This window comes from Procambarus clarkii, chromosome 72, assembly GCF_040958095.1.
Source record: "Procambarus clarkii isolate CNS0578487 chromosome 72, FALCON_Pclarkii_2.0, whole genome shotgun sequence".
Lineage (NCBI taxonomy): Eukaryota > Metazoa > Arthropoda > Malacostraca > Decapoda > Cambaridae > Procambarus > Procambarus clarkii.
In genome coordinates, this window is record NC_091221.1 from 7,696,727 (window position 1) to 7,711,771 (window position 15,045).

General features: G+C 40.1%; 2 protein-coding genes across 2 annotated transcripts in view; one reads left to right on the forward strand and one right to left on the reverse strand.

Moving 5' to 3' along the window:
- Window positions 1-119: 119 nt before the first annotated feature.
- Window positions 120-3,773, reverse strand: LOC123773654 (prothymosin alpha-B). Its single transcript, XM_045767474.2, has 5 exons — window positions 3,670-3,773; window positions 2,199-2,339; window positions 1,772-1,849; window positions 1,343-1,437; window positions 120-244 (listed from the first exon to the last, which is right to left on the reverse strand). Exons 1-4 carry the CDS (start codon window positions 3,672-3,674, stop codon window positions 1,350-1,352), a joined length of 312 nt encoding a protein of 103 aa, XP_045623430.1. The 5' UTR covers window positions 3,675-3,773; the 3' UTR covers window positions 120-244; window positions 1,343-1,349.
- A 1,339-nt stretch (window positions 3,774-5,112) lies between these two features.
- Window positions 5,113-15,045, forward strand: part of LOC123773655 (cubilin) — an 87,797-nt gene continuing 77,864 nt past the window's right edge. The window contains exon 1 of the mRNA XM_045767477.2: window positions 5,113-5,539. The gene's annotated coding sequence lies outside the window, so the exon portion shown is untranslated. The remainder of the gene's footprint in view (window positions 5,540-15,045) is intronic.

The window sequence follows — 15,045 nt, forward strand, 5'->3', positions numbered from 1 at the left end:
TAAGGCATGAGAAGGCATCATGTCAGGTCATGTGATGTCATCATGACTGGTGTGAGTCATATGCTGACCTCACCAAGAGGGGCATAAAACCCGAAATGTTTTTGAATGAGTAACATGAGCACTGTTTTGATATGATTTATTCTGATATGATGAATATGCTGATTACGATGAGCACTGACGACCAATCTATATATCTTTGATATTATCCTGTTGTTCGTCTGTTTTCTTAACATCGACAAATCATCTGCAAAACAAACAGAATATATTTAATATTATATAAATTAATATATTAATGACTGAAAACGACATATTTACACAGATCGAGATATGAACCCTGGTTGAAATCCCTGTATCACTCTTCGTATATCTAAATCAAAATTAATGAATATGATTAACCAAATGATTCTAAAAATCCATTAATCATTATAACCACTTATTATCGCGATGATATGATATTAGGAATTATGTTTAAATGTTTTATCATTAAAAATATGTAATTTTATGTAATTAAAGAAAATAAGAGTTATTAATTTAGTACATTAAACAAAATTATTTTGAGAAGCTGATTTTGCCAAATTGTTTGATAACATTTTGTTAGTGGTTGTGTGGATGGTTGTATATGTTGCTTTGTTTGTTTATACACGCGATTCTCTGTTTGACTGTGTCTATATATCTCCTTGTTTATATACATGTGGATTTACACCTTGTGTGTGTGTGTGTGTGTGAGTTGAGGCCCAGTGTATCTATCACAACTTAGTACTCGCTCGCCCTCGATCTACCACACGTTCACTATCCTTCAGCGAAGTTGGACTTTATGAAGTTGTACTTTTTCAAGTTGGACTTTCTGAGGTTGGACTTTCTGAAGTTGGACTTTATAAAGTCCAAAGTTCAACAAGTTCTTTGGTGTTGTCCGTAGCGTCTTGAGTGTTCTTATCATTCGTGTCCCCCTTTGTTATCTTAAATATTGTACATTTTGTCCTTATTTACCATGTCAATTATCCAGAAAAAATCTTTCATGTCGCTACTATGTCTCTTCTATTCGGAGTTACCTCAGCTTCCGCAAGATTCCTTCAAACATTCCTCTCAGCTTAGTCATCTGAGCTTAACCCTCTCAGCTAAGCACTAAGCTCAGCACTAAGCTCAGGCACGAGGCTGTGGTGTTTTTTTATTTATTTATTTATTTTTATTATTATTACTATTATTAGTATCATTATTATTTTTGTTATAGGTACTCTGTGACCTATTTATTTATTTGTCTCATATGTGTGTGTTCTTGTGTGAGTGTTTATGTGTGGTTACATGGCCCTACTAAAGTACAAATTTATGTGTGTGTTTACTGTACCTTTTGACTACTTTTGAACCACATCATCTTCCTCCTCATCCTCAGCAGCATCTTCCTCATCCTCTTCCTCATCCTCATCCTCATCTTCTGCCTCTCTGTAGAGAAAATCGAGAAAATATTATTATTATTATTATTATTATTATTATTATTATTATTATCTCTATTATTATTATAGAATTAATATCATACACTCATTTTATATATTTTTACTTAATATAATTTTTAACTAAATTATTTTTCATTATTTTTTTAAATAATTAGTTGGCTATATTTTTTAATGTTATTGGTTTGTTCTTATTTGTTATCTATTCTAATTTCCAATTTCGTTATCTATTTATATTGTGCCCGTTACATTAGCAATTCAGATTATGTTACTTTTGGCAAATATGTAATTTCTCTGTGTTCATATTGATGGACACTATTAATTACCTTTTTTCTATATTATGGTCCACTTCCTCATCATCCTCATCATCGTCATCATCATCATCCTCGTCCAGCTCAGTATCTCTGGAAGTTTATTGAATGTGAGTGTGAGTATATCACGAATTAACGTGTGATGAATAATGTGAAAAATGTATATAATCTCAATATTTCCTATGAATTTCTTCACTGTCGAGGGAAGTTGAAAAATTAACTCTCCAAAGTTTATTTTCACACTAAATTATGGTCTGACGCCTATTGATGCGTTTCGCATGGCATTCCTTACACCTCCAAAGACAAATTTGTCTTTGAAAATGTAAGGATATAAATGTATATGTATCCATAAACATTTTTCAAGATTACTCCACATTACTTCAAATAGGCAATGCATCAGGCTGGCCTATTTTATCGATACAGTTTTATAGCTGCGTCTCACCTCTTCTCCACCTGGTGCTGCTGCTTCTGCTGCGCCTCCTCCTTCACCGTCTTTACCTGAGAGGTCGCAGACCCACCGAAGAACCAGAAGGCGTCAGTGGCGCCCAACACGGCCACCAGCAGGAGCAAAGTCACAGTTACCCTGCCAGAAAAAAAGGAAGATACACATTTTAAAACAAATGAAATCACTGCTTTGGCGTATATACCTTGGATAGCGAGATTGTATTCTGGAAGGGTGTAGTATACCTTATATAGCGAGATTGTATTCGGGAAGGGTGTAGTATACCTTATATAGCGAGATTGTGTCATGGAAGAGTGTAGTATACTTTGAATAGTGAGACAGCACTCCGTAACAATACTTAATGTGACCTCGTAACGTTTAAGGAGCTCGTTAACTGTCAAGATATGAGGTACCGATCTCGTAAATGGACACGTAAGTTTTTTGTGAATCCAGCCCTGCTGGCCGTATTTCACGAGTAGGGAGAGGGAGACATGATAACGACGTAGACGATCATCAATCTGAAAATAGGTTTGATTGACATTTCAGCAGTTACCCTGCTCTCTTGCCTCTTCCATAAAATGGTTTGGTAAGTTTTCAATAATGTTGCCTTTCAGTTTACCATGGAAACTTTAACACAGTGAAAGTTTGATAGAAAATATGAAGTTATCATTGATTTGCAACGTAAGGCAAAACTGGATACATGTAGTATATTGCAAATCAATTTCTCAAAACTTTGACAACCATCAATAAATTATATTTCATAAAAGAGCCTAAAGGAGCCAGTGACAGCTGTTGTTTAATTGCTTTTGATATATTTTGTTATTGGAATTGAATGTTTCTAATTTACTGAACTGCATTTTGGTGGTTACTTTCCATTTTCAATCATTCTGTCACTGTTGTCGCTTTTATGGCGGATTGAGCAGACAGGCTCAAACAAAAGCTTGTCTTTGGAAGTGACAGTTAGCAGATTCTGTCCAGTGAATAGATTCTGTCCAGTAAGCTTATGCCTGTCGCTATAATGGTTAGGCTTCCAACACTACGTCCCAGGCTGTCTGTCTGTCTCTGTCTCTCTCTCTCTCTCTCTCTCTCTCTCTCTCTCTCTCTCTCTCTCTCTCTCTCTCTCTCTCTCTCTCTCTCTCTCTCTCTCTCTCTCTCTTAAGACGAAGTGACACAGGAGTCTCTTTTGGTTATGCTACACCCATATCCTCTAGGGGGACTGACTTAAGATGCCCTATTGAGAACTGATATTAGATATTCACTGTCGATTCTGGGCTTACTCTGATGTTGTTGGGTTGATGTACTGTGTTGGGTGAGGTTGTGGGTTTACTGTGATGGGTGTGGCTGTCAAGAAGAGAGAGTGGAGCTATCTCAGTGATACGGAACCACCTCCTCAGTTGTGGAATCTACCACAATGTCCTATCGCTATGCGGAATTCAACCCTTCCACGAATACAGATTCCGTGGTAGCTCACCTCATGATGACGAGAGACAAGGAGCGAAGCAGTAACAATCGTTGGGGAGAACTGGAGATGGAATGTAACGAACTGTGGACGGCAAAGGTATTTATGTATCTTTTCCCTCCCTCCCTCTCTCACCCCCCTCTCCAGCTTCCATATGACAACGTGGCTCGAGTCAGCGTGGCGGGAGAGATGCCATTGTTCTCCACCCTGTAGCGAGGATGCGCTGTCCGCCGCCCGGTTCAATTCTCCCGTCAATTTTCCGATCAAACTGAGACATGATCGAAAAATAAAAACGAGATGTACGTAGCACTGAACGCAAACAGGATTCAGCAATGACGTATTATTTTGACGTGATGTTGGTGTGTTTACAACCCCCAGACAACAGATGCAACCACATATACACAACACACACAGGTGTTCATTGTGGTAGGCAGACCCCGTTAACAACCGCTGTTGCTATAACTACCGCTCCCGTGCTTGCATGCATGGCTTGCCATATAGTACAGATTTGTTAGATAATTCGTGACGATAAATACGAACAGCCTTGTGTGTGTCGACCTAGAGAGGAAGGGCCATGGTAAATGAGGTCAACTTAGGAAGGAGAGAACAACGCGCAGCTTGGAATTTTAGAACGAGGCTGTTGGTGGGCTAGGCAGTGGAGGAAGGGATTGGGTGAGGGATTGGGTTGATTAACAAATAACATATATAACAAACATATAAATAAATAAGTAAATAAATGGATAAATAGGTAAATAGTTGAAAGACACAAATTATGTTAAATAAAAAGTGTGGTAAGTGTGTTAAAAATCTGACCCAACGTGTGTTAAAAATCGATATTTTCGGGTGTAATCTTCCTCCTTTCTCAAGATGGTTTATACGGGTTACTTTACACAATGTGAACATTGTATACAGAGCCTTGAAAAATAATGTAGATTACATCTGAAAATTTGGTATATAAATACACTTGCATATAAATTGAGTCTTTCCTTCGCCTTCAGTCAAGCACTACGGCATTGTAGGAGGTTTCTCCAGGTAAATAATAATATATATTCTCAGGTAAATATATATATATATATATATATATATATATATATATATATATATATATATATATATATATATATATATATATATATATATATATATTCTCCCATAGAAGAAGTGGCGCAGTGGAATTTTCCGTCAATAGAAAACGAGATATCATTGCCACATAGCGCTATAAATTCACAAGGGAATGTTGGGAATTATTCATAAATACAGTAGTCTTTGGACTTATTACATCATAAAAACATAACATTTGAATTAACTTAATTATCAATATCAAAATAGAGTAAATGTGACCCTTCTATCACACATTGACATGTCTGGATAAGAAGAGCCAGGCGTCAGTGGTGAGGGAGGTTAGCTATTGTTAGCCAACAGTGTCGCGGCGCAAATTGAGCTCCTATAATTCTCTCTTGGAGGAAGTGTTATGGAGATCAAATTAGTGCTTCTACCATTATCACCACCACGCAGTCAACATCCACAAGGGAAGTGGCTTTCCGAAATCTTATCTAATTCATTTCTGGCCAGTAATGTCACGTAGATAGGATTAATTCCGGTTAAAACATGAGGCAACTACTCAATCTAGGTCATTACTCCTTGGTCCTTATCGAATGATATACAGTATTTTCTCTGATATAGCTGTCATATATTGGATTCCGGTTTTACAGCTAGTGCCTTTTTTTGACAGGAACATAGAAGAGGAAGCAAGAATTAATCTTGGTGCATCAGTTACTTGAGTGTTGGAAGCTAGGCTCACACGAGGATTATTGATGATTTGATTGTTGGCGCTGTTTACATCCTAGTTATATCTGGTGGACTAGGCCTACCATACAATAAGGTAACGCACCTCAATTTAGTTATTAATATGTGTAGTTTAATACTGTAGTTTGATTGGCTGCATATTTATAAATTTAATATAAACCCCCTTAATATGTAGAAATCGAGTTGTGAGAATATTGCAGAAATACAGTCCACTAAACATCATACAAATTGCTATCGAAATATATAAATTAATGTAAATATAAATTCTATATAAATTCATATAAATTAAATAAATATAAATCTCACGAGTCGATTCCCACATAAGGCAGTAAAGAGTAAAAGCAAGCTTAGCTAAGCTGCAAACACACACGCATTGTGCCACCTCACACACACACACACACACACACACACACACACACACACACAAACACAGCGCTCTGACAAGAGAGAGCAAGCTTAGCTAAGCTACCAACACAAGCATTGTGTCAGCAAGGCGGACAGCCCGCCTGCAGTCATGACTCACATAGTATTTCCCATGTCCAAACTTCTCTTTTCGCCTGTGTCTCCATCCTCTTTGCTAAAAAAAAAGTAGATTTTGTTAGGGAAGGATAGAGGGACTGTAGACAGAAGAAGAAAGGGGTCGAACTGTGATAGGGAAGGTGTTTGACAGGTTATGAGGTTTATTAAGAATGGTGGAGAGGGGGTGGCGTGCTTAGCTGGGGAGGGGGTGGTGTGCTTGGCTGGGGAGGGGGTGGCGTGCTTAGCTGGGGAGGGGGTGCTAGAGAAGTCGCAGAGATAGAGGGAGGAGGAAGAATATTGGGGTTGTAGGCTTCAAACTAGCTCATTTTATCCCTGCCTGACAACATGTAAATATATTCCACTAATTTGATAGTTGCTGATATTCACCCATCTCACACACACACACACACACACACACACACACACACACACACACACACACACACACACACACATCTGTGTGTGTGTGTGACATCTTCAGGAGTACACTGTGACTGACAGAGGTATACTGAGCTTACAAGGATTGTTGTTGTTTTAGATTCAGCTACTCGGAACAAAAATTCCAAGTAGTACGGGCTATGGTGAGCCCGTAGTGGACTTACCTGGCACAGGAGCGGGGCAAGTAGCACGGGCTATGGTGAGCCCGTAGTGGACTTACCTGGCACAGGAGCGGGGCAAGTAGCACGGGCTATGGTGAGCCCGTAGTGGACTTACCTGGCACAAGAGCGGGGCAAGTAGCACGGGCTATGGTGAGCCCGTAGTGGACTTACCTGGCACAAGAGCGGGGCAAGTAGCACGGGCTATGGTGAGCCCGTAGTGGACTTACCTGGCACAGGAGCGGGGCTGTAACTTGTGTGTGTAATATGTAACTAACAAATACTGCTGTTGTTGTTGTTGTTTTAGATTTAGTTACTCAGAACGAAATGTCCATGCAGCACAGGCTATGGTGAGCCCGTAAAATACTGCTGTGTTAGCACCTGGCTATATCCTCTTGTGGTGAGGTGGTTAGGTGACATATGGATGAATGACATTACATGGGGTGCTAATGGGGTGCTAATGGGGTATTAAATAGTGTGACTTGTTGGTAGCTTATGTTCTTCTGGTTGCTTCCGTTCCTGTCGTTTTCAATTAAATATGTTTAAAAGAAAAACTGCTGCCAATATATGTCCATACTTTTATTCGCATTTGGGTGAGGTGATATGGTACAACAGTTTTGGGTGAGGTGATATGGTACAACAGTTTTGGGTGAGGTGAACAAACTTGTGACAAACACAAGACAAAACACGAAACTATGGGTATTAATTGGATATGAGCACATAAGAATGGAAGTAACTGCAGTGGGCCTATTGACCCATACTTCATCTTGATGCTTCTATATTGGTTCGGAGTCTTGAAGTGGGCAGAATATAGTTGTGCAATAAGTGGCTGTTGATTGCTGGTGTTGACTTCTTGATGTGTAGTGCCTCGCAGATGTCGAGCCTCCTGCTATCGATGATTTCTGTGTTGTTTGTTAAGATTTCTCTGGTGATGGTCTGGTTGTGAGAGGAGATTATATGTTCCTTTATGGAGCCCTGTTGTTTATGCATTATTAATCGCCTGGAAAGAGACGTTGTTTTCTTGCCTATATACTGAGTTCTTTGGGGCTTACAGTTCCCAAGTGGGCATTGGAAGGTATAGACGACGTTGGTTTCCTTCAAGGCGTTCTGCTTGGTGTCTGGAGAGTTTTTCATGAGTAGGTTGGCCGTTTTTTGACGATTTACTAGAAAACCATACACTTTAGTGTTTTTATGACTGGATTTACACATTTAAATTTAATTAAAAAATTTACACGTTACATCTGACACCAATTATAATGTACCCCCAAAAATGGCATAAAAAAAAGATTTAAAAACCCTGGTACTCAATACAAAAGTTTATAGGGAAGAAATCATAACGATATGTTTGAATAAACAAAGAGGTTGCAAACTAAGAAGAAGTTTAAGTCGCCATTAAAGAGACTGAAGCCCAATCGCATAAGCAACAGGAGTTGGACGCTTGAGGCACAGATGGTCATTCCAACACTCGCCCGATGCCTTCCCCTCCGTCCTATTCATGCCTTCCCCTCCGTCCTATTCAACCCAGTGTGTGTTGATCAAATTCGAGGATTAAGTTGAAAAGCGTTCGTGGAATACCGCCACTACTACTACTACCACCACTCGGCTCGCATACCAAAAGTGGGGAGGGGCCATAACCCGCGTTGAGCAAGTTTAATATTTTACCTGTCAGCCAACGACCAGGTGGGCGGCTACTAACACCTGTGTCTATGTAGTCACAATTATCATGTGTGTGTGGAGCCCTCTACCGCCGCTGAAACCAACCAAACAAACAGTGACGTGGCCATTTTCCCGCCCTGTAGGGCGATCAAGATCTCCAGAAGGTATCTGTGTGTGTTTTTGACAAGTAGAGCTTCAAATGTATTTGAAACATAGAATAGTTTCGTAGAATATAATCTATCATAAGGGTTAAAACAAAAAAACACGTTACACAGCAAGATTGGGACAGAATACAAAATAAGAAGTTCAAAGTTTATATAAATTAATATCAAATAAAAAGACTAAAACAGTAAAACCTAAATATAATCCAAAATTTTACTGATAAGAATTAGACAACGAAGCATGAAAAATGCCAATCAACATACTTCAAGAAGACGAAAAGTCATTGTATGTAAACAATTAAGAGTTGAAGCCCTTCAATCCCAGTCCCATTCTCCCGGTCGAAATTGATTACCAGATGTTGAGATCTAGTCGAGGAGAATTGAAAATAACAAAACAGCGAAATCGCTATAAGTGAGAGGGTCGTCCATTTCTTCACAGTGATTGCTAACAACAGAGGATGTAACTTACAACATGGGGCCTCGTAGCCTGGTGGATAGCGCGCAGGACTCGTAATTCTGTGGCGCGGGTTCGATTCCCTCACGAGGCAGAAACAAATGGGCAAACTTTCTTTCACCCTGAATGCCCCTGTTACCTAGCAGTAAATAGGTACCTGGGAGTTAGTCAGCTGTCACGGGCTGCTTCCTGGGGGTGGAGGCCTGGTCGAGGACCGGGCCGCGGGTACACTAAAGCCCCGAAATCATCTCAAGATAACCTCAAGATACAATACACAGAAATCACAATAGCGTGATACAGCAAATGAACAAATCCACAAGGGCCGTGAAGAGGGTTCGAACCTACGTCCGGGATGAGCCCAGACGCGCCTTAGTCGACTGCGCCACGACAACCCTCGGTTTGTATCTCAAGACGCTGCGGGATCCGTGTGAGGGCAGTATAGCATTCCCGGTTACAATTCTTTTAACCATGCCGTGGCGCAATGGACTAAGGCGCGTCTAGGATCACCCCGTACGTAGGTTCGAACCCTCATCACGGCCCTTGTGGATTTGTTCAGAGGACGTAACTTACCCAAGTGGCAAACATTCGGGGTAAGATGCCTGTACGTTCATAGTTGTCGTATTTAACGTTTCGTGAGGTGTTAAGTTTCACAGCTGTGTTAAGTTTCACAGCTGTGTTAAGTTTCACAGCTGGGGTGAGTTTCACAACTGAACAGGGTGAGAATAGCTCGAGCTAACTCATCCCTTTCTATGTATCCCTCAATAAACTTATTTAATTTTTAATTTCAATTTCATATTCAACATGAAAACTAGTTTGTGTATAAGAATGTCTTAAGAATTTATTAAGTTCCTTTCTAACATGACAGCTCACAGTATCCAAATAAGCATATTTGGCATTGTGAATGTTTCCACGGACTGTGTGGCGGACAGCACGCTGGACTTGTCATCCTGTGGTCCTGGGTTCGATCCCAGGCGCCGGCGAGAAACAATGGGCAGAGTTTCTTTCACCCTATGCCCCTGTTACCTAGCAGTAAAATAGGTACCTGGATGTTAGTCAGCTGTCACAGGCTGCTTCCTGGGGGTGGAGGCCTTGGTCGAGGACCGGGCCGCGGGGACACTAAAGCCCCGAAATCATCTCAAGATATCAATATCATACTGAAATAATCAGGATATTTTTAAAAAAATCCCACACACATCTGTGGGGCCTGTGGCTGAGTGGTCAGCACTCTGGATTTATAATCCTATGGCTTGGGGGATCGATCCCTGGCGATGGCGGAAACAAATGGGCAGAGTATCTTTCAACCTGATGTCCCTGTTACCTAGTAGTAAATATGTACCTGGGAGTTAGACAGCTATTACGAGCTGCTAAATGGGTGTGTGTAACAAAAATGAGGCCTGGTCGAGGACCGGGCCGCCGGGACGCTAAGCCCCGAAATAATCTCAAGAAGATAAGTAAAATAACCATCGTCAGGCTAACCACACTTCACTACACAGTGTGTAGTGAAGATAACACTATCTTCACCTATAACGATGTACAGTACACAGCCCATTGGCACTGTAAACGTCTTCACCGTGTTAGCCATCCTCACTACACACGCGCGTCTCACCCCTCACACTGACACTGTAACCATCTTCATTACACACACACACACAATCCTCACTGTAACCATCTTCGATACACACGACCTCATTAAGTATTACCCATCTACACTAAACACTATCTCCTTCACTGTAACTGTAAGACTGTTCCCAGAATGCAAACCTTAAGTGTCCTAACCTAACCTAACTTAACCTAACCTAACTTAACCTAACCTAACCTAACCTAACCTAACCTAACCTAACCTAACTTAACCTAACTTAACCTAACCTAACCTAACCTAACCTAACCTAACCTTAATTGTCCAAAGCTGTTTGAAACTGGTCCTCAAGAAAGACTGGTGCACAAAATGGAGGAGTAAGCTGGGATAATTGGGTAAGGGAGTACCGTAAGGATGTAAAACAAATAGTCAAATTTAGAAATGAAGAGTCGATCTGAAGGATATATAAGGAAACTGGAGATGGAAAATAAGTAAAAGGAAAAGAAATACGTAAGTAAGGAAATATGTGAGTAAGGACATACGCTAGTAAGGAAATACGCGATTAAGGACATACGCTAGTAAGGAAATACGCGATTAAGGACATACGCTAGTAAGGAAATACGCGATTAAGGACATACGTGAGTAAGGAAATACGCGATTAAGGACATACGCTAGTAAGGAAATACGCGATTAAGGACATACGCTAGTAAGGAAATACGCGATTAAGGACATACGCTAGTAAGGAAATACGCGATTAAGGACATACGCTAGTAAGGAAATACGCGATTAAGGACATACGCTAGTAAGGAAATACGCGATTAAGGACATGCGCTAGTAAGGAAATACGCGATTAAGGACATACGCTAGTAAGGAAATACGCGATTAAGGACATGCGCTAGTAAGGAAATACGCGATTAAGGACATACGCTAGTAAGGAAATACGCGATTAAAGACATACGCTAGTAAGGAAATACGCGATTAAGGACATACGTGAGTAAGGAAATACGCGATTAAGGACATACGTGAGTAAGGAAATACGCGATTAAGGACATACGTGAGTAAGGAAATACGCGATTAAGGACATACGCTAGTAAGGAAATACGCGATTAAGGACATACGCTAGTAAGGAAATACGCGATTAAAGACATACGCTAGTAAGGAAATACGTGATTAAGGACATACGCCAGTAAGAAAATACGCATATACGGATGGTCAGGAAGTAGAAATAAGTAAAAGAAGTTGTAAAAGCCACCTCCATCCACAAATCTCAGGCCATATTCGACAATGAATTTGAACGACACGATAGCTCAATTGTAATGCATTAAATTTAACAAGACCAAAAGTTGGAGCATAAAGAGCTAGACCCTCATTCACCCCCCCCCCATACATTCTGTTAGGTAGGAACTACCACCACACCACCACAACCATCGCACAACCAGCTCTGTCACTAATTACTACTCCTTCCATCAAAATATACATGACATGCAAATGATAGAAAGTCTCTAATATAAATGCAGATTAATTCTGGCAGGAAGGAATAGCGAATAAACATGTCAATATGTATGCCAATGTTGTAATGGACGTCGTACAAAAATATACAAATTTTCTCGTGTATTGGAAATGTATACATCAGAAAAATTAGCTCCACGTGTACCTGGATGAGAGCAGCTGCTTCGGTTGCGGGCGCGCGCGCGCGCGCGCGCGCGTGTGTGTGTGTGTGTGTGTGTGTGTGTGTGTGTGTGTGTGTGTGTGTGTGTGTGTGTGTATTCACCTACTTGTGCTTACGAGGGTTGAGCTCTGTTCTTTCGGCCCGCCTCTAAACTGTCAATCAATCAACTGTTACTAACTACTATCTTTTTTTTTTATACACACACAAACACAGACCCAGGAAGCAGCCCATAACAACTGTTTAACTCCCAGGTACCTATTTACTGCTAGGTAACAGGAGCATCAGGGTGAAAGAAACTCTGCCCATTTATCTCTGCCGGCGCTGGGAATCGAACCCGGGATTACGAGTCCCACAGGCTGTCCACTCAGCTACCAGACCCCTAGCGTGTGTGTGTGTGTTTGTGTGTGTGTTGACGGTCCTTCAAGCTCTATCATAACTACATTTTTCGACTGTGTAAAGTCTGCCTCCACCACATAATTTCTTAGTATATTTCATTTGTTAACTACTCTGACTGAAACAATTCTTTGTAATGTCTCTGTGGCTTGTTTGGGTACTCAATATCCACCTGTGTCCCCTTGTGCGTGTTACACCGGCGTTAAATAATTTGATTTGTCTTTATCCGCCCTCTCAATTAATTTGAGAATCTTGTAGGCGGTAATCATGTCTACGTAACTTTTCTGTTTTTACAGTTTCGTGAGGTTAAGTCTAGTGTTTTTCCTCATAACTCATACCTCTAAGCTCCGCGACTAGTCTGGTGGCATAGCTCTGATCTTTAACTTCGTCTTGTGTTTGACTAGATATGAATTCTACGATGGAGCTGCATACTCCAGGATTGGTCTGACAAATGTGATATACAAGGTTCTGAATGATTCCCTTCACAAATTTCAAAGGACTGTTTTTATGCTGGCCATATCCCGCTGTTACTATCCTTTTGACGTGGGCTTCAGGGGACAGGTTCGGTTTGATAAAACCTTCACATCTTTCTACCAGATTCTTGAAAAATTTCATCTCCGAACTGGTACCTTGTGTCCGGTCTCCTGCTCCCTATACCCATTTTCATTACTTTGCATTTGAGTTAATCTCTAGTACCCATTTGTTGGATACTAATATCCAACTAGTTGATTAGTATCCACTTGTTAATAATAATAATCCCGTCTTAATTCTTCTCATAATTTTAGCATCATCAACAAACATTAGGAGGAATGAGTCTATACCTTCTGGAAGCTCGTTTACGTTCATTAGAAATAGGAGATATCCATGTGGAAAAGCCTGTGGGACTCCTCTGGTGACATCTTGCCATTCTAAGATCTACACCCTCACAGTAATTCGCTGTTTTCTGTCGCTTAGGTACTCCCTTATCCACTGGAGCCCTGTACGTGTTACTTATACTTAACTTGTATATTAGATCGACTTGAGAATGGTCCAGGACGGACCGAAACGTCGTCGTCCCTTCAACTTCTAGTGTGTAGTCTGGTCAACATACTTCAGCCACGTTATTGTGACTCCTCGCCTGCATACTTATACTTGTTTCTCCAACTTATGCACCAGGTTCTTATGGGGTTCTGCATCAAACACTTTATGACAGTTCAAGAAAATACAATCTGCCCACCATTCTCTTTCTGTAATGTTTACCATTTGCTCATATTATTCTAGTAAACCTGAGAGGCAAGATTTACCATCCCAGAACCCGTGTTGGTAGTACTTACAAAGAATCTTCTCTTCAGATATGCTGCAAAATTGTATTTCTCACGATCTTCACCATCACATGGCTTCCACTGAATGTATATCCTACAGTCTTCCTTATGGGTTTACAGAATATTTTTATTTAATAATTTTTTTAACCTTCGTTACTATCATATTTCTCCACACTCAAATTTAGTACTTAATATGAGCTATATTTTTTCACCTCATTAACTTAAATATTATTCCGAAAGTAATGACCGTCTCATAAATATTTCCTCCGACAGAATTTACATGATGTTTGCGTGGTAGTGTTGCTTATATATATATATATATATATATATATATATATATATATATATATATATATATATATATATATATATATATATATATATATATATATATAGGGATACCACCACTGGTTTAATTGAAGGGACCCCACATCCTCGAAGAAGAAAATAAATGGTGTTCAGAGAAGACCTTGTGGATTCTCACTGAATACTTTAATCTTTTCCTCTCCTACCACCCCTATTATTTTTTTTTTATTTGATTTTATTGCAATGCTACAGTTTACAGAAAACACACACTATATATATATATATATATATATATATATATATATATATATATATATATATATATATATATATATATATATATATATATATATATCGAAAACACTTAAAACAGACGCTGACGCACCTATACAAAAAAAAAATACAGCCACAGATGTATTCGGAGGTCTTTGATCCCAAACACCTGTGAAACATCTGTTGTTTCTCTCCAACCTGCGTTGTTCAGAGCCATGGTGGTAGTTATCTTGAGATGATTTCGGGGGCTTAGTGTCCCCGCGGCCCGGTCCTCGACCAGGCCTATACCCCCAGGAAGCAGCCCGTAGCAGCTGTCTAACTCCCAAGTACCTATTTACTGCTAGATAACAAGAGCATCATAGTAAAAGAAACATTTTGCCAATTTGTCTCCGCCTCCACCGGGGATCGAACCCGGAACCTCAGGACTACGAATCCGCTATCCACCCAGCTGTTTGACGCCCCCTAAATGATGGGGGTGGTGAAGTTATCCATCAAAGGCTTCCACTGGGAGAAACTATCACCCTTGGATACGTTGAGCTGACCCAATAATAAACATTAGTTTCTTAGAACTAGTGACGCCATGAGTGTGGATACTAGGTATCAGGAAAGAACTAGTTAGACATGTACTAAAGTAAGTTCCTAGTTCGAAGTGAACTAAAGTGACACCACCCTTTAGTT